Consider the following 24,712-nt stretch of genomic DNA (forward strand, 5'->3'; position numbering starts at 1 on the left):
TGGGACCACATTCTCTCACAGACAATCGGCAAAGATTTACTAAGCAATACATTTAGGGTGCTCAGCACACAGCCAGATATAGAGAAAACCCTCAATAAAGGCTACAAATTTTCCTTTCTGTGCACAAACCAGAATGTGCAAATTTCACTGCCTTCTGAGTCCACTCCTGAGGGACATCTCAGGAAAGTATCCGGGTTCCACCTGGGAAACGTAAGCAACTTCCAAAGTCAATGCCAACTACCCCCGCTGCAGCCCCCTAAAAGCCTGCCTTCCGTAACTCAGCTGCCAAGTTAACCCAGTACCCAGGTTATGACAACCAGTCGTGTTCCCGACACAGGAGCTCTGGACTGCCCGCCACCCTCACCTGGGACCCAAGGAGTCACCCTGCAAAGTGTCGCTGGCTAATTAAGCCCTGGCCCCATGTGCACAGCCATAATTAAATCTTCGGAGACCTTCTCCCAGTCTAGGTGAAAACAAGGTAATAAGAAGGGAGCTCTCCGAGATTTCTAGGAACACACAAAGAGACGAGGCTTACATCAGGATTCACCGTGTCCCCAAACCCAGCCGGCGGCTCCCCTCTCATCCTGCTTGCACAGCTTGGCTTGAAACCAGAGAAAAACTCGGCGGAGCCCTGCAAATGCCCAGACACATCCTGCCTGTGCCTTTGATGCCACCGAAGAGGATACTTCTGGTTAAATTTAAACTCGGGGCTCATTAGGAACGGCACATTTTATGGCTCAGCTCTATTCACCGTCTAAAAGACGACCCCACTGCCGGGCTCGGGGCGCGGAAGCCACCTGGACACGCGGCAGGGGCTTCTTCCCCCTCGGCGGGTCCGAGCCGTTGTCTGCAAGTTCCCGGGAGGCCGGAGGCTCAAAGGGAGGGGCCCCGGCCGCGCCGCCCCGCGCCCGCAGCCCGCGGTGCGCCCCGGAGAGCGCGCAGCAGGGCGGCCGCGCCCGGACTGCCTTCCGGGGAGGCGCGCGCCGCCCGCGCAGGCCCGGGGGCTTCGGCTCGCCGCCCGCGCCCGGCAGGCCGCGCATCGCGCCCGACCCCGCGGGCCGCCGGGCAGGGGCCCAGCCGGCCGCCGCGCTCACCTGCTTTCTCGATCTTGCCGGACATTTCCGGGCTGCGCCGGAGGCCGAGGCCGCCGCTCATCGGGCCCGGGCCGGGCCGCTGCGGGGCCACAGGCCGGCGCGGCCGCCGCTTGCCTCGGCCCTGGCTCGCGCGCCTCAGACCCGCGCCGGCATGGCGGCTCCGCGGGCCGCGGCCTCTGCGCTCGGCCAGCGGCGCTCCAGCCCGCCGGGGCCGCCCTCCCGCCGCCGCCGCCGCTCCCGCCGCTGCCGCCGCCGCCGCCGCCGCTCCCCGGCCCGCGAGCCGGCCGCAGCGCCGCCGCCCGCCGCCCCCGGCCCGGGCGCAGCCAGAGCGCCACCTGCCGGGCTCCGGCGCGCCGCCGCCAGCCCAGCGCCCTCTGCCGGCCCGGAGCCGGCCAGCGCCTCCCGCCGGGACGCAGTGCCCCCTGCCGGCCCGGAGTCTCCGCGCCGGGGAGAGGGGCGACCCCCACCCGCATCCCTGCCCGCGCGTGGCCTCCGCGCCAGGGCCTGCAGGGTGCGCCACCAGGAGCTCAGCGCTCTCTGTAGACAAGAATCTCCATACCAAGGCCTGGGATTGACCCCACCCGACCTTTCCCCCAACACCCCGGACTCAGCAACCCCTGCCAGCCCAGTCTCCACTCCAGGGCCTGGGACTGACACCCCCCACCCCACCCCACCATCATCCAGGACTAGCATCTCTGTGGGCCAGAGTCTGCAAACCAAGGCCTGAGATTTGACCCCAATAAGGGATCAGCTACCAGTACAAGCTGGGAGCCTGTCCCTGCCCTCCCACCTGAGACACAGCTCCCCCTGCTGGCCTGTGGTCCCCACACCAGGGCCTTGGACTGAACCACCCCACCCCCAGCATTCAGCGCCCCTCCTGCTCAGAGCCTGACATGCCTCCCAGACAGGGACACAGTATCCCATCCAAATTTTAGCCTCCATGTCAGGACCCGCAACTGACACCCCCAACTCCCATCCTCCCAGGATTCAGAGCCCCATGCTGGCCCTGCATCCATGCCAGGGCATGAGACCAACTCCCCCTTCCCATCACCTGGGTTGCAGCAGCCCCTGCTTGCTGAGTCACATGGCCAGGCCTAGGCCTCAGTCCAGCTCGGTATTCAGTGTCCCCTGCCATCCCAGAGGCTCCAGGCTTGGGGGTGACCTGACCTCACACACTGCCACCCTCTGAGATTCATCAGCCCCTGAGGGCAGGAGCCACCTGGCCTGGTCTGGGCCTGACCCCACCCAAGGCTCAGTGTTCCCAGAGGCCCAGAGCCTCCATGCCAAAGCCTAGGACTCTGTTTTCTCTCCTGTTTCCCTTGAAACCAGTAAATTAAATAATGTGGTAAAGAGGCCAGGATTCAGGTGAGGCACAGAGAGAAGGAAAGGGTGGCTGATGCTGCAAAAATAAATAAATAAAAAGATTCCTATTTGCATCGCCCTGCACACTCTGGTGGGTTCACTGATCGTATAACTGAGAGCTGGCCGTGGACGGCAGCCAAATTTCGGAGTCATTAGTTCCAGCCTTCTAAGGGTCAAAGGCAAAGCCAAAGATTGACAAATTCATTTCTCTTTTAGAGCTGATAAATGGCTACTCTGAGCCAGAGAGGCCCTGCTCTGCCCTTGCCGCAGCTGCACTGTCAGGCAGAACTGGCCCTTGGCCCCAGACCCACCTCCCCACCACACCCAAAGCTACCCTCAACCCTTCTAAGCTCCTAAGCTAAGAAGGCCAGTAATTCAGGTCTGAAATCCTATGTGCAAAGTAGAAAATTAGACTGAAGGAATAACAGGCCTAGTCACGGGTTTATGAGATTAAAACCAAATATATTCAATAAATCATGGACTGTCAAATGGCAAGGGCCTTTTGATCAAGAACTCTACAAACAGACAGTCCTGTAAACAAGGGCCATGTGTCTTATTTCATAAAGGTTATTCATCAAAGGTGTTTACGGCTCTAATAGAAACACTCAAGGTACTGAAGTCAACAAATCCCTAAATCTTTGTTCTTTCCACCCTGGGACCTTCTTTCTTGATGCTCTTTCTGTCTAGAATATTCTCTCCCCTCCTCTCCACCTGGCTGAGTCCTAGTCATTTTTCACTTCTCAGTTTAACTGCCGCTTTTTCGGGGAATCCCTCGCTGACACCCCCAACGGGTTCAGTTCCCTGTACTGTGCAAGAGGCTTGACTTCACTGTCAGAAACCCAGCTCAGCTTGGTTAGGGCAAAAAAGGAATGTGTTGGACATCACAACAAGCAAACCAGGATGGTGCCAGACCAACACGGCTACTCCCTGCAGGCTCTGAAGCGGCACTGCTCTTCTGGGTTTGCTCCGTTCTCAGGCAACCTCTCTACGCAGTAGCAGAGTTGGGTGCCAGCAGGCTCTCATTAGCCTAGTTTGTGTCACCTGCCTATCCCCGGGCCAGTGACTGCAGGCAAGGGCGTAGAATGCATAAATTGGCTAGGCCTGGGAAGTGCCGAATATGAGAAAGCTGGAGCGTGGCTGCCATGGAACCAGGAACTGGGAGTGGGAGAGGGTGGATACTCAAAGCAGTCCTTGGCGGAGAGATGCTGATGAGGCAAAATCCGCAGACAGCAGCCTCCCGAAGGCTGAGAGCCCGTATGTCTCCTCCTAACACACGCCTGCTTGCATTTACTCTGCATTATGTTTAATGCCCGTCCTCTTCAGGTTGCGGTGAAGGCACAGTCCATTCGTATTCGTGGGATTTTACTTTATGGACGTGACTCCGTGCCAAGCCAGTGCCACTGCAAGGACTCCTCACCTACACCTCCCGAGGCGGGGGTGCCCCAGGGTGGTCACAAGGCAGAAGCAGGAGTGAGGGGAAGGCGCAGGCCACAGCCTTTGCTGGGGTTTGTCCGGAGAGGCCAGGCAGGCAGGGTGAGCGGTTTAGGCTGGCTGGTGTGAGTAAATCCCGCGGACGGGCAGGCCTGGGATGACTTAGGGAGGAAACACTGGCTTGGTGTGTGAGTTACAGAAAGGGGTGGTTGGGGCTGTAGACTCAGGATTGGCTGGTTTGCATATGAGAGGCATATTCCCTTTCCTAGCTCTGGGGACTGGCCAGCCCTAGGAGGGCAGTCAGTCTCTCCCAGGCTGGCAAAAATCTTAAGATGTCAAAGCATCCTAAGATACAGAAAGTGACAAACAGTATTGGCACTGGGACCACGTCTGGCTCACGCACTGCGGCACCGGCTCCGGCGCAAGGGAAGAGCTCGGGCTGCGCCTGCCTGGCTACTGCCAGGCCTTCCCCCCGACACCCAGGGAGCATGACCCGATGACGACTGCACAGCGCTCCAGCCTCCGCGGTGGGAGGGACAGCAAGGCGGTCAGTGCTCGCCGAGAGCCTGCCGGAGATGGGGCCCTTTCCAAAAGCATCTTACCCAACAACCCTCTTGGCATTTGCAGACACCATTCAGCTACCACGCTCAGCTGGATGAGGTGAGGCTGGTGGCTCCAGGGCTCCCCTCCGCCTGGACTGCTGGCAGGCGCTTCACAGGTACCTGCCTGAATTCCCTGACTGCGTCGTCAGTTCCCTGAGGACAGAGATGATGGCTCAGTTTATCTTCACTGCAGATCAGAAGAGTCCCCGGATGACAGTCAAGGGACGGGGCTTCTTGAGGCTGGTGCTGCTTGCTCTGAGTTCAGCCCTCCCAGGAATCCCGGGGTGGGGGCTAGATCAGGGAGTGTTTGCTTGGTCACCTGCTACAGACACCAGTTTAATCAGGCCCTAGCAAAAAGAGGCATTTATTGAAAAGCACAGTGGTGTCTGGGTAGAAATGAAGGGCAAGAAATGCAACACCTCGCCAGCGCCTGTACTGCACACACAATTCCCTCCCCACCCGCCCCAGGTCCCCTCCTCGCCCACCTCAGCCCGCAGATCAGTCCCACGAAGGATGCTCGTTCCCAGACCTGAGTTCCAGGAGAGATGATCTGACCGGCCCAGCTCCAGTCAGGGATGCACCACTGGTCCGATTCCCGCTGGCCAGGTGGGTGGGTTATACAGGGACGAACACAGCTGCTGGGGCCTATTCCTGGGGGTCCGGCTGTCAGCAGAGGAGAGCAGACACTTCCATCTTCTACAGTAAATATTAACCCCCCCTTGGTCGAGTAGGTAACACAAAGACACATGTCTAGTAAGTGGTCAGCCTGCTCCAGGCTCATGTTTTAACCATTGTGCTACAGCCTCTCTCACCCACACTTACCTTTATGTACCGCATCGTGTTCTCCAAGATGTCTGATCTTTGTTCCGTTCCATGCCATGGCATGCCATCCTTTTCCCATGAGTTGTCCTCAGCGTCCTGGGGCCCAGGAGGAGAGTAAAGACGAACAGACTTGGGGCCCGGGCTCCAGGAGTTCCAGATCACGGCCACACTGTGATGAACATGGCAGCCGGGGTGCCCGCCACAGCGTCTGGGTGTGCAGGTATTCATTTCCATTTAGAGCACCAGGAAAGTCCAAATAGTGGAACAAATGTTTTAGTGACTTTGAATGGCATGTGATTTTGTTTTCATTGAGATGTTGCTCATTATTTATTCTTGTGAGCATGAGGGCCCCACACCCCCAAATGGCTTAATCCTGATGTGGCGCCAGAGCTCAGGAACCAGGGGAGATGCCTGCAGACCTCTCAGGTGGGCGGGGACGGACGTCTGGGTCATCACGCCACCCTCTAAATGTGGCGTCTCCAAGGCGGATCTCAGAGCAGAGAGCAGGCAGCGGGCTGGCTTTAGGGCAGCTCTGGCCCTTTCTCTCACCAGCAGGGATTCGGGCCAATTAACAGATTTCTTGTTCTGAGCACTCCAAAGGTGGTATGAAATAGACGCATTCCCAACAATGCCAGAGAAGGTAACCTCAGCCTTGAGGACCCAGTTAAAACGGGGTGGCTGGGCCCCCCGCTGAAGCAGGCCAGCAGGAGAGGCCTGGGTGCTGCCGTTTCCTCAAATAATTCCATACACGTTACAGATGGTCTGCTGAATAAGGAAATTGTGCAAGAAATGTAGTAAACAGTGACTAGCAAACAGCACATGCACACACCACGCACACACATGTCTCTTCTGCCCCCTAGTGAACATTTAGAATTTGAAACTCCATTGGCTTGAAGTCATTTTAAAAAGGCAACTTAACATCATTTTACAATCTTTAAGTGTTAATCACAGAAACTACAAGCCATCATTAAAAAATATGTAATACAGACATATAAGAGTGAAAGTCTCCCTTTTACTCATGAGAGGTAAGAATTTAGTATGAATCCTTCCAAACTCTTCCCCATTAGACATATATCCATGCACACATTTGTGGTTTTTTAGGTGACTGGGTTTAAACGGTACATACCAGTTTGCATGACAGAGGCTGGCTAAATGCTCACCAAGCCCATTTGCTGGGCACACAGCTAGACGACAGCTCCCAGCCTCCTCTTGCTGCTAGATGTGGCCATGTGCCCAAGTTCTGGACAATGGAATGTGACTGAAATGATTACCCCTTCCATGCCCAGACCATATAACCTCCCACACCTGGTCCTCCACTCTCCCCAAATCTCCCACACCTGGTCCTCCACATGCTCTCCTCTTTCTGCTGCGGCCACGTGTTGAAGATGGAGGCTGGGTCACTGAATGGCTGCCTGGAACAGAGTATCAGCCCTTCCCACGGACCTATTGAGTCTCTCTACTGGGTTTGCTACATTGCATTGCTACCCTGTCCGATGCTGAGCAAAACTTGCATTATTCATTAAATATACATGTGGACTGAACATCTTTCAGATGGATAAATCTGATACTTTTTAATAGCTGTATAGCATTCCATTGTGTGGGTGTATCAAAATGTATCAAGTAAATTCATTCTTGATGGGCACTTGATGTTTCTAATTCTTTAATATAAACAAAAATGCAACAAATATTCATTGGTATGCTCTGTGCCCTCATGCTAGCTAGTATTTTTGTAGGGCAGGCTCTTGTTCCTTATCAGTTTAGATAAGGACCCAGAAATACAACAACCTGGGTGGTGGATAGAATGATCTGGAGAGGTGATAAAGTGCAATATTTAAGCTCCTTCAGGAAAGAACCAGGTCCAAGTTCTGGTCCTGCTACTCTAAGCAACCCTGTACAAGTCACTTAACCTCTCTAAGCCCCCATTGACTCATCTGTGAAATGGTAACACTAGTGCCTGCTTCAAACTGGGGTTTCATCAGTAAAATGGGGATGACAACATGGGGATATGAGGTTAAAAAATGGAGGAAGGACAGCGGTCCCTGAGGGATGGACACAAACAAGGTGTTCCTTGAGGTGCCCCAGCATAATGCAGTGAAGCACAGAGAGGACAGGGAGGGGGACGCAGGCAGAGCGGAGGACACAGAGCCCAGAGTCTGGGGACACCAAGGCCGCCAGAGTTCCCAGGACAGAGCGCCAGGGAGGGGAGACGCACAGGAGCCTCGGGGCTCCCTCTGCAACACGGTGCTGCAGGGGACAGAGCAGACTGCTTCCTGGGGCGCGAGCAGGGGGCTCACTCACACGTGCCCACTTTCTCCTTCCACACTCACCAAGCAGAACAAGCAGCTCCTCCTTCCTGAAGTGCAGGGACAGAGGGGCCAGGAGGGTCGGCCTCCCCGAGAGCCCTCCGTCTGGAAGGAAAGAGTGGAGACGCAGCGAGGCTGCGGCCTCGTACCTCCGACCACGCTCCTCCTGGCTCTGGGATTATCCCCAGCTGAGCCTGGGCACCCGTCACCTGGCCTGTTTCCCTGTGTGGGTTCGATTGCTGCCATCTTGGCTGACTGTCTATATTGGTGCCCTGCCTGAGGGTTTCGGCCCCCGGCAAGTTCACTATGGGTTCAGTGAGACCGAGGAATGACAATGGACGTTCTTGGGGAGAAAGGGTTTATTACCCGGCTTTGTTCTCCCAGTGGCAGGTCGAGCCCTAGGATCCCTTCTGCACCCAGCGGCCCGCAGGTCTGTAATCCTCGTCTCTGCCTCCCGCAGAGGCAGGTGGAGCACTTGATATAGTGACTCAGTCAAAAACAGCTTATGGCCTGCGGATGTGGGAGCAGTAGCCTGGCAGCGGGCCAGTTGCAGCATCAAGTAGTTTAGGTTCAGGTGAGGATCTGGCCATAGGAACTTCCATTTTCCTCACAACTGGTGAATAACAAACATCCTCCAATCTTAGGGGCTTAGATCTGCTCAGCTTTTGTGGTCTAGGAAGCGTTCGCTGGGGCAGCCTGTGTCTGGACCTGGTGGAGCAGCGCAGGAGCTGGAAGATTCGCTTATGAACGGCTTCCTCCAGCACAGGAGGGGGCCTCGGTGCTCCTTGGCCTCGCCCTTGGTCTCAGGTGCCTCTCCACGTGGCTTGGGCTTCTCCCAGCACAGGGGGTCGGGGAAGATGATGCACTTGGAGCGGGGCAGCTGGCCCCTGAGAGGCAGGAAGCACACGCTACCAGGCCAGACAAGGGCCGCTCCTGGAACTGGCTGAGCAGCCCTGCCAGCCCTGTGTCCTACTGGCCAAGTCTTCCAGCCCTGCATCCTATTGGTCAAACCTTCTATCCCTTGTCTTATTGGTCAGAGCAGCTGCAGGATTTGCCGAGACCACGGGGCTGGGGCAGTGGACTGAACCTCTTGGAGGCGCTGGCAAGATCATAAGAGACCCGGTGGGATGGAAAATGGTGTCTGTGAGCATCTTTGGGAAATTATCTGCCATCGTGGCCACGGTTCCAACCCCATCTATACGCCTCTTTAGCCCCCACGCCCCATGGCCTCCCAACCATCTTCCCTTGGGTGTCCTGTGTGCAGCTTGGACTCAAAACATCCAAAACTGGACCCAGCATTTAGGACCCTAAACCTGCTTCTCCTCTAGGGTTGCTACTCGGGAAATGTGCCCTCCTAACCCAGAATGCTTATTTGGAAGCCTGGGCACCCATCTTGCTCTGCTCTTTCAACGCCCATTCGCTCAGCCACAGATCCCCGGCTTCCCCGCCCATCTGGTCCCACCGCAGCTCTCCGCTCCTCGCGGAGGCCTCGGCCCCGGGAGCCTGCAGTGCGCCCACAGCGCCCTCCAGGGCTCTCCTCCGTGCGGGCCCTTCTCACCGTCTGCTCTCTATCTTGTGGCCAGAGAGGTCTCAGTGTGAACCTGCTGGTGTCAATCTCCACATTAAAAGCCTTCAGCACCACCTTCCCATCAGCCTGGGCAAAAGCGCACCTGCCTGCTCTCGCCTCCGGCCTCCTGTCTCCTTCCCGGAGCCCAGGAAGCACGCACAGAACCTTCCGGTCATCGTCCGCGGCCAGGGCTTTCCCGATGTGCCGGGCTCTCCTGCTTTCTCTGGACCTTTGCAAGTTCTGTCCGCTTTGCCCCTCCTGCCCCAATCCCCCTCCTCTGGGAGACGGCCCCTTCTCCTCCTCAGGTCACACTTTAAATGTGATCTTTGAGAAACCCACCACTTTGTAAGCTTCACATTCAACTAAAATGATGTTTTATCAAGCAAAATAGAATTAATGCACAGTAAACTGCTTCCATTTAGAGTATACAATGTGGTGAGTTTTGACAGATGTACACACTGTGAAATCTTCACCAAGGAGTCCCATCGCTCCCGAAGGCTTCCCTGTGCCACTGGCAGTCGATCCCTTCATCCAGCACCAGCCCCAGGCAGCCATGGGCCTGCCGCCTGTCACTCCAGATCGCTCTGCATGTTCCAGAACATCATATAAGGGAGTCCATAAGGGTGTGTGCTTTTTAGTCATATGTTAATTATACAATTTCTTGTTTGCTTTTGAGGCCTCTCCCCCTAAAAGAATCAAAGACACACAAAGAGAGTGTCTTGAGTGCACTTGTGCTGTGTACAAGGCCTGGCACACAGTAGGTGCTCAATGAATACTTGCTGAGGAAATCAATAAATGCGATGAAATTCGGTCATTTCTCTGGGGCAGGAGCTATTTGGATCAGAGCTCTGGCATGTCTTTAGTGAGCAAAGAGCACAGGAGGCTTGCTAGCACAAGACTGTCATCCCAGATACCCCCGTGTTGGGGCTCCATGACCACCCAGCCCTCCTTAGCAGCCCTGCTCCCCCTCCCCTCCCCATGACAGCTGGTAGGCCCACAGATCCCAGCACACAGCCTCCTTTTGGAAGTCAATTTCTTCAAATTTTTAAATTGTGGCAAAATACCCAGAAAATGTACCACCTTAACCATTTTAAAGTGCCCCATTCAAGGGCATTAAGTACATTTAATGCTGTGCAACCGTCACTGCTATTCATCTCCAGAACTCTCTCATCTTCCCAAAGTGAAACTCTGTCCCCATTAAACACTCACTCCCCGCCTCCTTCCCCTGCCTCTGGCGCCCACCACTGTTTATGTCTCCATGAATTTGACGACTCTAGAGACCTCACATACAGACAGTCCTACCGTACTGTTCTCTCGTGTCTAGCTTATTTCACGAGCATAACGTCCTCGGGTTCATCCATGTTGTAGCAGGTGTCATCCTTTCCTTTTAAAGGGATAATTTAATAATATTTGTGTGTGCATGTATCTATATGTCTATATGTCATTTTACTTATCCATTCATCCATTGACAGGATCACTTCCACTTTTTGGCTATTGTGAATAATGCTGCTATGAATACGGATATCCAATACCTCTCTGAGGTCCTCAACTTATGATGGTTCAACTAACAATTTCCTGACTTTACAATGGTGTATAATCCTGACTATACAAAGGTTCAGTAGAAACCTTACTTTGAATTTTGAATTTGGATCTTTTTCCGGGCCAGCAATATGCAGTATGACGCTCTGGTGAGGCTGGGCTGTGGCAGCAAGTGCAGCGCCCAGTCAGCCAGCGGTCACATGGGTCAGCAGCCGACACCCCGACACCCGCTCTGCGCCCAGACGTCCGTTCTGTTTGTCCCTTTCAGTGCAGCACGTGATAAGCTGCATGAGATATCCAACACCTTATTATAAAATAGGCTTTGTGTTCGATGATTTTGTGCAACTACAGGCTAGTCTAAGTGTTCTGCACACATTTAAGGTAGGCTAGGCTAGGCTAAGATTCAATGTTTGGTATGGGAGGCGTATTAAATGCATTTTCAATTTATGATGGCTTATCAGGACATAACCCCATCGTAAGTTGAGAAATATCTGTATATCCAGAAGAGGAATTGTTGGATCATATGGAAATTTTAATTTCTTGGGGAACCACCACATTGTTTTCCAGAGGGGCTGGACCACTTCACACTCCCACTAACAGTGCACACGGACGGTTCCAATTTCTCTGCGTCATCACCAACGCTTATTTTCTGTTTTTGGATAAAAGCCATCTTCAAGGGTGGGAGGGAAAAAATCACTTCTGATGAATGGTTTTAACCTTCTTCAAACTCTTCCCCCAAGAGAACTCCAATCTCTGAACTACACAAATCTCAATGCTAGGAAATCTGTCTGTCCCAACAGTGACACCACAGCCTGAGAGTCACTAATGGAAACCTGAGGCAGTCTTGGCTTTTCAGTGTCAACAGGGATGTAACGAGACCTCATCCTGGGAAGGGCCTGGGCATGGTGATGCCTGTCTACCCCCGGTCGTGGGGACCCTGCCTGCCCACACGAAAGGGGCTCCACGTGCCAGCCTGTCACCTGGGGAATGGGGAATGGACCCATAAGCCTGTGTTTCTGGCTCCTTGGCACCCATCTTGCTCTCCTTCGCCCATGTGCTTTTAATTTTGCACTGTCTTATTATCTCACTTCTTGTGAGCCATTCTTAATTATTTTTCCCCCCCAAACAAGGCAGGGCATAAATAAATAAATGAGAAATTGAAAAACAGTGGTCTGTGAATGTAATTAGCAGGAGTCTTTGCTAGAAGCTGAGCTAATCAGAATAGTACTCTACAAAGTCTCAGAGATGTAACAGCCCCCAGCCTTCCACATGCTTCACAGTCACCCCCTCAGCCCCCGCCCCGCGGGGGGGTCATCAGGACGGGCTCTTCCCAGGGGCCCCCTGCCGCCTCCCTCCTCTGCACTGCAAGGTCTCCCCAAGGACTCGCTGGGAGCATTAGGCATGACAACGCCGCCGTCACCACCCAGCGCTGGTGAGACCTGTGTGGGTTCTGGCCCCCATCTCCCTCTCTGCCTCCTGTGGGTAAAGCGGCCGGCGCTGACTGTTCCCGCTGCTCCCATCACCCCGGGGGTTCATGCCAGCCAGCCTTCCTTCCCTGCTTCTGCCGCCCCGTTCTAGTGTTTTGGCACCTGGTTGTTCCCCACCCCTAACACCTGAAGCATCTTTATTACCTTTTTGGTTTATAAAATCAACACCTGTTTGTTGTAAAAAAAAAAAAAAAAACAACCATTGTTTTTTAGCTAATAGAAGTTAGGAGAAAGGAAAAAGAGCTACCCTATGTTAATATTTTGGCAGAAAGCCTTTCAGACCAGTTTCCCAAAGTAACATACTTTGAACACCAGCCCTGAGAAATGCTCCTTAGGGGGAAACGGGGATTCCGTGGTCCAAAGTCTCTGGGAAGAGCTGCGTCCCACTCGCTGAAGATCACAGCCCGTCCGCAACATGAAGGCGCTGATCGCAGTTTGGAAAACACCATTTCAGGCTCTTTCCTATGAGTTGACTCCATGTACACACCAAAAACACACTGCTTTTTTTTTTTTTTAGTTTTAAAAAAGTCAGATTATACCAAATAGATTTTTTTCTGCTTGATATATTATGGGCACTTTTCTATGTCAGTAGGTATAAATTCATATCATCAGTGCAGTTTTAAAATTAATTTTGATAGATAATAAATGTACTTGGAAAATGGCCCAACTCATGTCTGGCAAAGGTGTGCAAAGAATTCAATGGAAGAAAGAGCCTTTTTAACAAATGGCCCTGGAGCAATTGGTCATCTGCAGGCAAAATTACGAGCATCACATTCAGTCTCACACCTTACATAAAAATTAGCTGAAAATGGATCAGACTTGCATGTAAAACATAAAAGTATACAACTTTTAGAGGAAAGAAAGAAGAAAAACATTTGAATCCACTCCTCTAAGATAATGAAAAACCAAGTTACAGACTGAGAAGGACTAGCTGCAGACCGTACATCTCACAAAGGCCCAGTATCCAGACCACACAAAGCCGTCTCCACACTCAGTACTGACCAAAACCAAACGCTCCGATTAGAAAATGGGCAAAAGACGCAAAGAGACATTTCACTGAAGGGGAGAAACAGATGGCAAGTAAGCACATGAAGATATGCTCAACATCACGAGCTTTTAAGGAAACGCAAATCAGGACCACAATTCGATAACACTATGCACCTATCAGAATAGTAAGAACACCAAATTCTGGGGAAGATACAGAGAAACTGGCTCACTCATACATTGCTGGTGGGAATGTAACACGGTACAGGGCTCTAGAAAACAGTTTGGCAGCTTCTTAAAAAACTGAACATGCAGCCTCCTATCATCCAGCAGTTGCACCCCTGGGCATATATCCCAGAAAAACAAAAACTTGTTTCCATACTAAAATCTGTACACTGATGCTAATAGCAACTTTATTCATAATAGCTAAAAACGGGAAATACCCAGATGTCCTCCAACAGGTGAATGGTTTACCTGCACACCATGGAATACTACTCAGCAATAAAAAGAGATGGACTACTGATATGCTCAACAACCTGGATGAATCTCCAGAGAACTATGTTTAATAAAAAAAAGCCAGTCCCCAACAGTTATTTACTGTATGATTCCATATACATGGGAGTCAAGGAATAAAATAATTATGAAGATGGAGAACAGATTTGTGGCTGCCAGTGGTTAAAGAGTGGGCAGGAGCAGGAGGGAAGTGGGTGTAACTCTAAAAGGGAAACAGGCAGGACAGCTGTGACGATGCTAATGTTTTGTATGGTGATGATGTCACTGTCAATATCCTTGAGATATTGTACTACAGTTTCACAAGATGTTACCACTGGTTACAACGTGTCTGGGATCTCCTTGTATTACTTCTTACAACTGCATGTGAATCTACAATTATCTCAAAATAAAACATTCTAAAAAGTTCACGGAAGCATTTAGACAGCAAAAAGTAGGTTTCCTACCCTCCCCAGGAGTGAGCACCATTATTAGTGTCTGTGTCCTTGTTTCCAAAAGTTGTGCTATATTTCATTAGGTGGATGTGCCATATTTTACAGGACCAATTCCATATTGTTAGAGTTTACATCGTTCCTAATTTTCACCATTGCAAGCCATGTTATTATGAGCATTGCTGTGTATATATCTTTGCTACAAGTGACATTTCTGGGTCAGGACATAAGCATATATGAAATGTTGATACATGTTGCCATTTTGTCCTCTAGAAAGATTGTATCAATTTACACTTCCCCTGACAGGTTCATTCTCTGACTCTAACAATCCACTTCTCTCCTCACTAATCCACACTTTAAATTAAGAAAGGGCACAGCCAATAAAAATCCTGGGTAAACTTTCTCTCTACATTTCATACAATCTGAGGCATCAGAATGAGAAGCAGAGGCATGCCTTCCTTGTTGACCAAATTTCTAAGAGGCAAACATACCAATTCATCACTTAGACTGCTTTTTTTTAAAAATGAACAACGATGTTCTGGACTTAGAAAAGATCGCCCATTCCTAGTTTTGACATAGCATTTCCTTTACTCTTCACCTGAGCAGCCTTCTGGAAATCCCTTCTAACCTCACTTCTGCTACTCTGCAAAGTAAACTGTGTGACCTCTCCTTCCTAGAGGGGAAAGGTCAATTTTCATAGTCTATCACACCCAGAATGGTAGGATAAGAACACGACAGGTCAAGGCCAGAGTAACATCAGCCTAGTGGCGGGGAACTCAATTCTGGGTCAGCGAGTTCTGGCTGAGATGCCCTGTACTGTCACTTATGGGTTGGGTGGTCTTGGCCAAATTATTTAAATGTTGCTAAGCCTGTGTCCTTGAGTGTAAACCGGACATGATAATAGCGACCACTTCAATAAGGCAGGGAGAAAAGGGCTTTACTCTCGCTCTAGCTCGATGCTTTCACAGGGAGGGCGGAGAGAGGGAGGTCCAAGCGAGGGAGGTGATTCACAGAACATCACCTGGTGGAGAGAAAGGCCAGGACTGGAAGATGCAGCTCCAGACTCCCACCGTGGCCCTCAGTGCCGCCGCCACCAAAGCCACCATGAGTCTTCTGACTTGTTCTAAAGCTAAGGGAGGGATAGTTACCTCATTGAGTAATTCGCGGGCATTCATGAAGGATGCTAGAATTTGCATTTGCAGCAATACCAAGGCTGCTACCTCACAGGCAGAGGCTCTTTTGGCCAAAAGGCTCAGAATTCCCCACCCTTTTCCCAACCCACGTGACTCTAATGCTCTCAGAGTCTGGCCCTGCTACTGAATGCACCTTCCTGCAAAATCCACAAACCAGAATCTGCACTTACAGCTTTTTTCCTTTAATTAAAATAGCTCTTATGGCTTTTTTTTTTTCAGATTACAAAAGCTATAACACTTTCATTGTAGGAAAAGTAAAAATACAGATAAGCAAAAAGAAGGGGGCAAAGAAGCCACAATCCTATCCTGCAGCTTTGAACTAGAAAATCAACTAAGTGCATTTCAAGAAAGGAAAATATCTAGGAGGATTCTCTGGGGTTTTGAAATCAGTGAATAAAAGCCAGCTCACTGGGGCCCTTCTCCACCTGCTCTACCCATGAACCACCTCAGCGAGGCCCCGCAGCGAGTCCAAGTCCACCGTCCTCAGAGCCCGGTCACTGCAGCTCCGTGCCGATGCTCTAGCAGCAACGAGCCTGCCACCTCCGCTTTCCTCACTGTTTCTGGGCTTTCACTTTATTTCTAGATTGTTTTTAAGGTCTAGCAAACACACAGTATGGCAGGACAATTCTAAGTGCACAGCTTGGTGATATTTACGTGTGTGCACACCTACAGAGCTGCCATCCGGAACACCATCTAGAAGGATCCTTGTGCCCCTTCTAGTCAGACCCCACCCCATGGAGGTAACCATTATTCTGACCTCCAACATCACAGATTCATTTAGCCTGGTTTTGAACCTCATATGAATGGGAAGTGAGGGTCTTTCCATTGCTCAGTGTTATGTCTATGAGGTTCACTTACCCTGGCCATGAAGTTCTTTCTCACTGCTGTCTAACACTCTGTCATATGAAATGGGTACGACTGCCACAATCCGTCCACGGGTTCTACTGCCGATGGACACCGGGGTCGTTTCCGGGTCTGGGCTGTTACCACTGACGCAGTCACGAATGTTCTGGTGCCTGTCTTCTAGTGGCAGTAAGCGCCTGTTTCCCGATTTCCAGGTACATGCCCAGGAATAGTACTGCCAGGCCTTAGCGTATGTGCCTACCGGCTTTGCAGGTGCTGCCAGACGTTTTCCCCAGGTAGTTGTACCGACTGACACGCTCCCCGCCCGCTCCCCCACCCCCTCTTGGCTTTTAGAACATGGGGTAATGACACAGGGGCCGCACAACGTGCACCAGGAAGGAGCCCCAGTCCTTCCGTGCCCTCCGCTTACGTGCTGCTTCGGATCTGCAGGCGGAAAGGGACACAGAATGCGCTGGAATGCCGTCTCTAAGTGGTCCACCCCCCCCACCCCCTCCCGCGCCCTGCGCCGAGGCCCCTACGCGAGGATTCCGCGCCGCCCCTGGAGGCAGCCCACCTCACAGCCCCTCCCCAGCGCCCGGTGGGGTCCCGCGGGCCGCTCCAGCGGGGACGGCCCTCCTGGGGGCCATTTGCGGCCCCCCCCCCCAGCACCCAGGGACAGGGCAGGTCGGCCCCGCTCTAGGATCCGCGCCTGCGATGGGGCAGTGGCTGGCTGGGGCGAGCGCCCCTCCGGACCGCCTGGCAGCCGGCCGAGCCCTGCGCGCGCAGCCGCTAGAGGGCGGCACAGCCCCGCCGAAGGCCTGCCCGCCCGCGGAGCCGAGAGGCTGGGCCCGGCTTCCCGCCCGGAGCCCGCCGTGCTCCCCGTCTCATGCCCTGGCCTGGCCCGCTGGCTTCTGTCACTCACTACCTCTGCGGCTTTGGGGAAATCATTCCACCCTTCCGAGCCCCCGTTTCCACCCCTGTAGAGTGGCAGTAATGACGCCTCGCTCCCTGTGGGTGTATGGTGAGGCTTAATTCTAGAAGTAGTATTAGCAGCCATAATAATGACATAGGTATGGGGTCTGGTGCTGGGCCCTGGGCTGGCGCCTCGCGCACGTGCCCTCCTACAGGCCTCACAGCCACCTCTGAGGAGCTGACGAGGGAAGGGGTGGGAGAGGCAGGAGCGGGGAGGGGCCTGTCCCGCGCCTGGTTCCCGCTCCTGCTTGCTGGGCACTGAGCGCCCTCCTTCAGAGCAAGCCCACCTCCACAGGTGCTCTATTATCCCCCCAGTGGGCGAGGGAACTGAGGGGCAGGCGGACTTGTGCCCGGTGCAGGAGCCGGGCGGGGTCCCCTGGGCGGGGTCCCCTGCCCCCCACCCCGCGCAGCCTGGCCGCAGGGCAGGGCCACGCTCCCCGTTTGGGAGGCCCCAGGCGCTGTGCGTGGATGGGGCTGTCGTCTCCACGGGGGTGGCCTGTACACGGGGCAGTGGTGTCGACTGCCTGGCTCTGGGCTTCCTTCAGCCCCCCGCCTCTGCTTCTTCCCCAAAATACGAGGGAGAAGAAAATTGGCACTTTTCTCTCGCTGCCCCTTGGAGGTGCCCCAAAGGTTTTGGGGGTCAGAGGGGCATGGGGTTGGGGGTTTCCTGTGGTGTCCAGCCCTCCCCCCTGCTCCTGCCAAAGCAGCTCTTACAGGCTTTGCACATTTTACTCTGAAAAAAAAAGAGTTCTGATGCTAAAATCAACCCCAAAATGTTTAAAACCACTAGACAAGACAGTTCCTGAGGTCCCTCCTAGTTTTGAATACTTTATGAAAACCTTTCTTGAACCTATTTATATTTTTAGCTGGTAAGTTCAATTTACCTTTTCCCTACTGGGTGCAGACTTCTATTTTTGATTTTGTTTTTTTAATCGTTGAGGTTTTCTTTCTTGAGGTTCAGGCACTACCCCCCACCCCGCCCCCCGCCACATCCAGCTCCAGCACTGGCAGATTTTCCACGAAGTCTCTGTTCCACCCTATTCCTGGCCTCACGCTCCAGCCATGCCCAACCTCAGCGTGCTCACTCCGGACCGGCATCCGGACCTTTCCGTCTGGGGCTGCCTACAGGACCTTCCTTTACATTATCAATTTGGCCCTTCCCTGGCCCGAAGAGAACACAGCAACGCGGTGGCCCTGCGGCGTTTCCGGCTGGGGGTCTGGGGAGGAGAAGGTGTTTTGGGCAAGTGGGATGGGAAGAGCCACTCCCATAACTAGGAGACAGAGCACCATGTGCGCCCGCATGTTTTCCTCATCATCGTTCCCCAATCCATGCTTCCAACCCTCTCTCCTGAATGCAGAGATAAATCCATTCTATTTGAATAAATTCCCCCATGTTAAGCAGTTTTCAAAGTGTCTGAGAAAGAGGGTGAATTTCGACCTTAACACCCCTGAGAGCATTTTTAACAGCCCCTGTTCTGCTGGGGAAGACAGTGGTGTGGCAAGAAATACCACGCCGCCTGTCAATAAACACCCCTCAGCCTCATCCGCAGCCGGCCCTGAAGGAGAGGCTCTCTTTCTGTGGGGAACGTCTTCAGACATTGACATCCTCTGATGGAAGGACATGGCGTCCTTCATGATGAAGCCCCCCTGCCCTCTGCCTGAGAGCCAGCTGACCAGTCTGCCTCAGCCTCGCCCCCTCCGGCAATGCCCACTCCCCACCTAAAGGGACCTTGCCGCAGGGGCTGGGCAGGTATGAGACACTAAGAGTCCCAATACACAGAAACCATCTGTGGCTCGAGGGTGACATGGCCTCAGCTCTGGCGCTGCTGTGAAATGCAGCGTGAACAACAGGAGAAGGGGGTTTAGACTAAGATCCAAATCTTTGCTGTGACCTCCAAGCCACACCCGAGCTCCGGTCCTCCCTGGGGCCCCTCACTTGTGCTCACCATTCTCTGGCCACCAGACCTGCCTTCAGCCACGGCAGTGGCCACCCGCTTGTCCCTTCCAGCCCTGCCCACGTGTGGGCCTCTCTCCCCCAGCCCACAGTGCCGTCTCCCCTGAAGCCTTGTCTTGGTTTGGTGGTCATGCCTAAGAGACCCCCTGGAAAACGAAGCTCCTCCACATTATCTGCCACTTGGGTACCTTGCCCTCCGTGGTGCAGGACAGCCCATCTAGGTGGGATGCGTTAGTTTCAGCTTCCCCAAACGGGCTGTGAGTCGCCTCTGTCCACCCTAGCCCCAGCGCAGGGCCCACAAAGGGGCCCAATGAATGTCTGTTGAATAAATGAGAACTTAGCTAATGACCAATGAGTAGCCGGACCACAGGGGCCAAGCACGAGTGAAGGGAAATCCTCGTGGGTAGGAACTGCCAGCAAGCTTCCCACAGGGCTGAATCCTGGGTCCAGCCCAGGACCAGGCTGTCCGGGGGCAGGGGGTGATGGGGAGCAGGGAGAGTACGAGACGACGCGCCCACCGTCTGGGGGATGTAGGTGTGTGCAGGAGCCGGAGCCGTGGCCCAGGCAGCACGCCTGTGCACGCTGTGTCCCAGGGAGAGAGGCCAGCTGGCTGCAGGGCTCAGGGACTGTGCTCTCCACCGCAGTGAGCCCTACAATAAGGAATGTGATCACTATTTATTGAGGACCTACTTGGTGCAAGGCGTGGTTTCCTGGATGCTATTCAGCCGTAAACAAAGTCCCAGCTCTCATGGAGTGTCCATTCCAAGTGGGAGAAACAGATTAAATACAAGTAAATATCCATTCATCGGTTAATGGGCATTTGGAGTTCTCCCCAGTTTCCAGCTAGCACAAATTTTAAAATTATGGCCTATCAATACACTGGACCAGTGCTCAGCCAAAAGGGAATGGGAACTACTGATACACAGAACATAATGATGCTGAGGGCAAGTGAGATAAAAAAGAGTACATGCTGGAAGATTTCATTATATAAAATTTTGGAATGTGCAGACTAGTCTACAGTGGCAGAAAGCAGGTCAGTGGTTGTCCAGGGATGTTGGGGGCAGGCAGGGGACACAAAGGGACATGAGGGGACTTTGGGGGTGAGGCGTATTGTATTCTTTGCAGGGTTGCTGTAACAGAGCATCACAGGCTGGGTGGCTTAAACCAGAAGCGTGTTTCTGTCCTTGGGGCTAGAAGTTGAGGCCAAAGGGCTGGTAGGTTCTCCTGAGGCCTCTCTCCTTGGCTCGCAGGCACCGTCCTCTCCCTGTGTCCTCACGTGCTCATCCCTCTGCCTGTCTGTGTCCTCATCTTCTGTTCTTATAAAGACACCAGTCATGTCGGATTAGAGCCCACCCTTGTGACCTCATCTCAACTTCATCACCTCTGGAAAGACCCTGTCTCCAAACACTGTCACATTCTGAGGTCCTGGGGGTTAGGACTCCAGTATATGAATCTTCAGAAGGCCACAATTCAGCCTATAACAGGTATGTTCCCTATCTTGATGGTACAGATGTATCAAATTGAAGACTTTAAATATGTGTATGTAATTATTCCTCAATAAAGCTGTTGGAAAAACAAGTTAACAAGCATATCACACTTAGGAGATGAGATGAAGGGGGAGGGCACATGGAGTTGGGGAGGGGTGGTGGGGCCCCCCTGCTCTGAGTGGGAATGAGGCCAGAATGGGGGAGGTCAGGGGGTGAAGATGAGAAGCATCTGGAGACACCTGTGGAGGTTTACTTTGTGTTTACATTGTCTCCTCTTTTGAATGCTGAGAAGCACTTTAAAATGGGGAGTGGGGACAGCCACAGGGCATCCTGGTCAGGGAGAGAAGTTTCCCCAAATCCCAGGGAACTTAGGTAATGTGTTCAGATTCCGTAAATGTTATTGTGGTTATTCCAATTTTGGCAAGATAGCAAGGATAAGAGCTGAATTTCTAAAGACAGACTATTTTTTTTTTAAAGCAGATGAAGGCTCACAGACATACTAAACAGAAAATACAGAGATTTCCCACGGACCCTGTGCCCGCTCACATGCACGCCTTCCCCACTGTCAGCATCCCCCACGGAATGCGGCATCTGTCACAGTGAACCGACACTGACACATCATCACCCAGAGTCCCTAAGTTACACCAGGTCTCACTCTTGGTGTCCATGGGTTTGGACAAGTGTATAATGACACGAATCCACCATCATGGTGTCATATGGAGTATTTTCACTGCCCTAAACATCCTGCATCTGCCTCCCTCCCTCCTGACCCCTGGCGACCACTGATCTGTTTACTGTCTGCACAGTTTTGCCTTTTCCAGAATGTCACAGAGCTGCAATCATGTAATAGGTGGCTTTTTCAGACGGGCTTCTTTCACTTAGCGTTTAACTCTCACGGCTCAGCAGCTCAGAGTAGTATTCCATGACGTGGACGTACCACAGTTTGTTAATCCATTGATCTACTGAGGGACATCTTGGTTGCTGAGTATTTTTTTAAGCATCAGTTTTCTTAAGGAAATTCACAGGTACATGTAGGAAAACCAAAGAGAAGAAATAAAGCCTTTTTTGGAGGTAATGATGACTTTAAAACAAAACACCACTATTGGCAGCAAGCTGGGACAAAGGCTTCAGCTCGCATGCCGAGTCGGATTCACTCATTTACTCAACATGCATTTATTGAGCACTGACCTTGGGCCAGACCACATTCGGGGGATACACTTCTAACAGACGGGCCTAATCGCTGACCATGTGGAATGTCCCGTCTAGTGGGTCCACAGGGTGCACTGAGACAGGCTGCCGGAGTGGGAGTGGACTCTGAGGCCAGGTGCGGCTCCGTGGGGAGGAGGCTGTGACTCCACAGTCCGGCAGGGGACCAGAGCTCTCCGCCAGCCCACCACCGTCCCGGCTTACCGCTGTCACCCCAGGGTAATGACTAATGGTGCCTTTCCTTGCCTGGCATTTGGCTGGGAGGCTGTGTTGGGGAAGCAGTTTTCCTGCCCTCCTTAGCTCAGGAGAACCACATAAAATGCAATTCCCCATGCAGAGCCTGGGACATCTAAAAATCTTCCTGTTAATTCAAATCCCTGAGATCAGTCACCAAATCCAGATTTCTTCAGATTTAAATATTAACTTTGTTGGTTGTATTCCTTAGATCAAAACTTGAAGGTGTCTGTCTCAGGGAGAAAAAACCCTCAGTAAATTATACATTGAAAACATTATTTTGAAGATAATGTCATGAGGAGCGAATTATGAATGTACGTATTGGGGATGGGATAAAAAAAGTCAGAGGGAGAAGATATAAACCATGTTTCTGATTTATAGTCTTTTAAAAAATTAACACTTGTTGCTTTTAAAAAATTGATCACCTACTTCATGCCGGCCTCTGCCTTAGGTACTTGAGTGTCACATTTAATTCTCACAAAAGTCCTTTTCGGATATACTTTTAACAAAGGGGATCCACCAGCCTGGGGGAGGAGGTGGGGGTGAGGGACTGGAAGCCAGTGTGGTGACCTCGAGGGCTTGTCCCTTCCAGGGCTAGGCGCCTCTTGAGCCTCAGGGGAAGCAGCCCTGTTTCCGAGGAAGTATCTCACCTTCCCCTGAAAACTCCAAGCAAATGTGTTATCATCGCCTCCTATCAGGACTTCTTGTCTCAAGATGTTGTCCCCTGGTGGTCATAGTGACCCGTGGCACTTTGGAGGGAGTTCCCTGTTTGCCAAGCCCACTCATCCGCGATGGTCAACTTTATTTGTTCAGGCAGAGATACTGGGCGCATAAGGCAGATGCTCCCCCTCCCAGGGAGCTCACCTCACAGCCCAGTGGCACCGACAATCAGATGGGAACCACAGGGAGGAGGGCAGGCATGCAGACAGCACAGGCACCACGGGGCACACAGCAATAGTGCCCAACCCAGGAGAGCTTCCTGGAGGAAGTGACCTTTAGATTGACACCAAGAAGCTCTGTAAGCGGAGCAGGGCGAGTAGTCCACAACCGGAGCACAGCCTGGAGGACTGAGAGAGTGAGGAAGCTTTCAGAAGCAGAGGGAAGTCCAGTCTGGCCGGAGTGTGGAGGGCAACGGAAGAGCAGCAGGCAAGCCAGAGGTGTCACTGCAGCGGCACCACTGCGATGGTGATGGCGGTAACTGAGCCCTCACCATAAGTCAGGTGTGCTCACCGTGTGCAGCCTGTGAGGAAGCACCCTTATCAGCCCCAGCTTACAGATGTGGCGGCTGAGACGTAGGGGTGGGGAGACCCGGGCCTGCCTGACTCCAGAGTGTAGCTTCCACTCAGGACCATAAGCAGTAACTGGGGTACCAGAGGTCTAGCTTTATCCTGAGGGCACTAGGCAGTGGGCGCACAGCCCTCTGAGCCCTGCACTGCCAGACTTCAGATGCCTGGCCCAGGCCCAGGCCCATTCCACCCCTCCAGCACGGCCTGTGCTGAAGCTTCTGTCGCATCTGTGAGCTCCGTCCACGCTCCGCAGGGGCTCTGTCCCTCTATAGGGTCCAGCCCCTCTTCTGTGGTGTCTGTGAGCTCCGTCCGTGCTGCACAGGGGCTCTGTCCCTCTATAGGGTCCAGCCCCTCTTCTGTGGTGTCTGTGAGCTCCGTCCGTGCTGCACAGGGGCTCTGTCCCTCGATGGGGTCCAGCCCTTCTTTCTCAGCCTGCAGAGCCACAGGGGTGCACACGTGCCGGAGCCCCTCCCCACCTCTGCCTGGAAGCTTGGGAGCTGCGGGGCTGCTGCTGTGTGGGAAGAAAGACCCCCATCGATTGGGGTCTCCCCCAGGGTCCTGCCTTTCTCTGTGGCCAGGAGACCCTTTGGCAGGGCCGGCGGGATGCGGAGGTGACCCAGGCTGCCTTGGGGAGGACTTGTCAGAACAAAAGCCTGACCAGCAAATAGGATAGGCAGCAGGGAATATAGTCAATATCCCAAAGTCAAGCCACAAAAACGGGGTTCAGAAGCACAAAGCAGCTGGGAGCTGCTGTTAGTGGCCGTGGAAGGCTCTGCCCACCCCTTCTCCATTGCCAGGACCTGGTGGCACCCTGGGGGGAAGGTGGACGGGGCCTGTGTCGCCTTTGGCTGGCAACCTATGACGCTGGTGCAGCTGACCTGGAGCCCCATCAGAAAGCTGGCATCTGGTATTTCGGGCACAAGTTAGCTCTGTGGCATTGGCCTGTCTCTACCTCTCTGGGTTTCACAAGAGGAGAAAAATGAAGGTGTTGAATCAAATGCTTTTTCTGGCTTCATGAATCTACGATTCCTACCCCATTCAGCCTGGCCAAGGGGAAAAACTTTTTGCCACCCCTGCCTACCACAGACTCAACACACGTTCACGGAGCACCAACTACGCACCAGGCACTGTGACAAGCACAGGGTTCCAGCAGTGAGCCAGACACGGTCCCTGTCATTGGCTGAAAAGAATGGCCCCCCCAGAGATATACAGGTTTCCCCCACTATCTGAAAGCAAAGACGTAATTAGCAATCACTTACATGGAAACAAGTGTGCGCGTTTCCCGACCCAACAACCTCTCCTAGGCTTTTCTGATTCCTTAGACTACTTGCAACCAGAGGCACAGAGTAACTCGAGATGCAGCGCAGATGCTCACAGACACAGTTCGCAGCTCCGGTGGCTTGGT

General features: G+C 52.9%; 1 protein-coding gene across 4 annotated transcripts in view; it reads right to left on the reverse strand.

Annotated features, from left to right (window-relative positions):
- Positions 1-1,310, reverse strand: part of RAPGEF1 (Rap guanine nucleotide exchange factor 1) — a 130,974-nt gene extending 129,664 nt beyond the window's left edge. For all 4 annotated transcript variants that reach the window (XM_036913520.2, XM_036913510.2, XM_036913518.2 and 1 more), the window contains exon 1: positions 1,095-1,310. In XM_036913520.2, coding sequence (XP_036769415.2) covers positions 1,095-1,155 — 61 coding nt within the window. In that variant the 5' untranslated portion in view covers positions 1,156-1,310. The remainder of the gene's footprint in view (positions 1-1,094) is intronic.
- Between the last annotated feature and the right edge of the window lie 23,402 nt (positions 1,311-24,712).

Source organism: Manis pentadactyla, chromosome 3 (assembly GCF_030020395.1).
Source record: "Manis pentadactyla isolate mManPen7 chromosome 3, mManPen7.hap1, whole genome shotgun sequence".
Lineage (NCBI taxonomy): Eukaryota > Metazoa > Chordata > Mammalia > Pholidota > Manidae > Manis > Manis pentadactyla.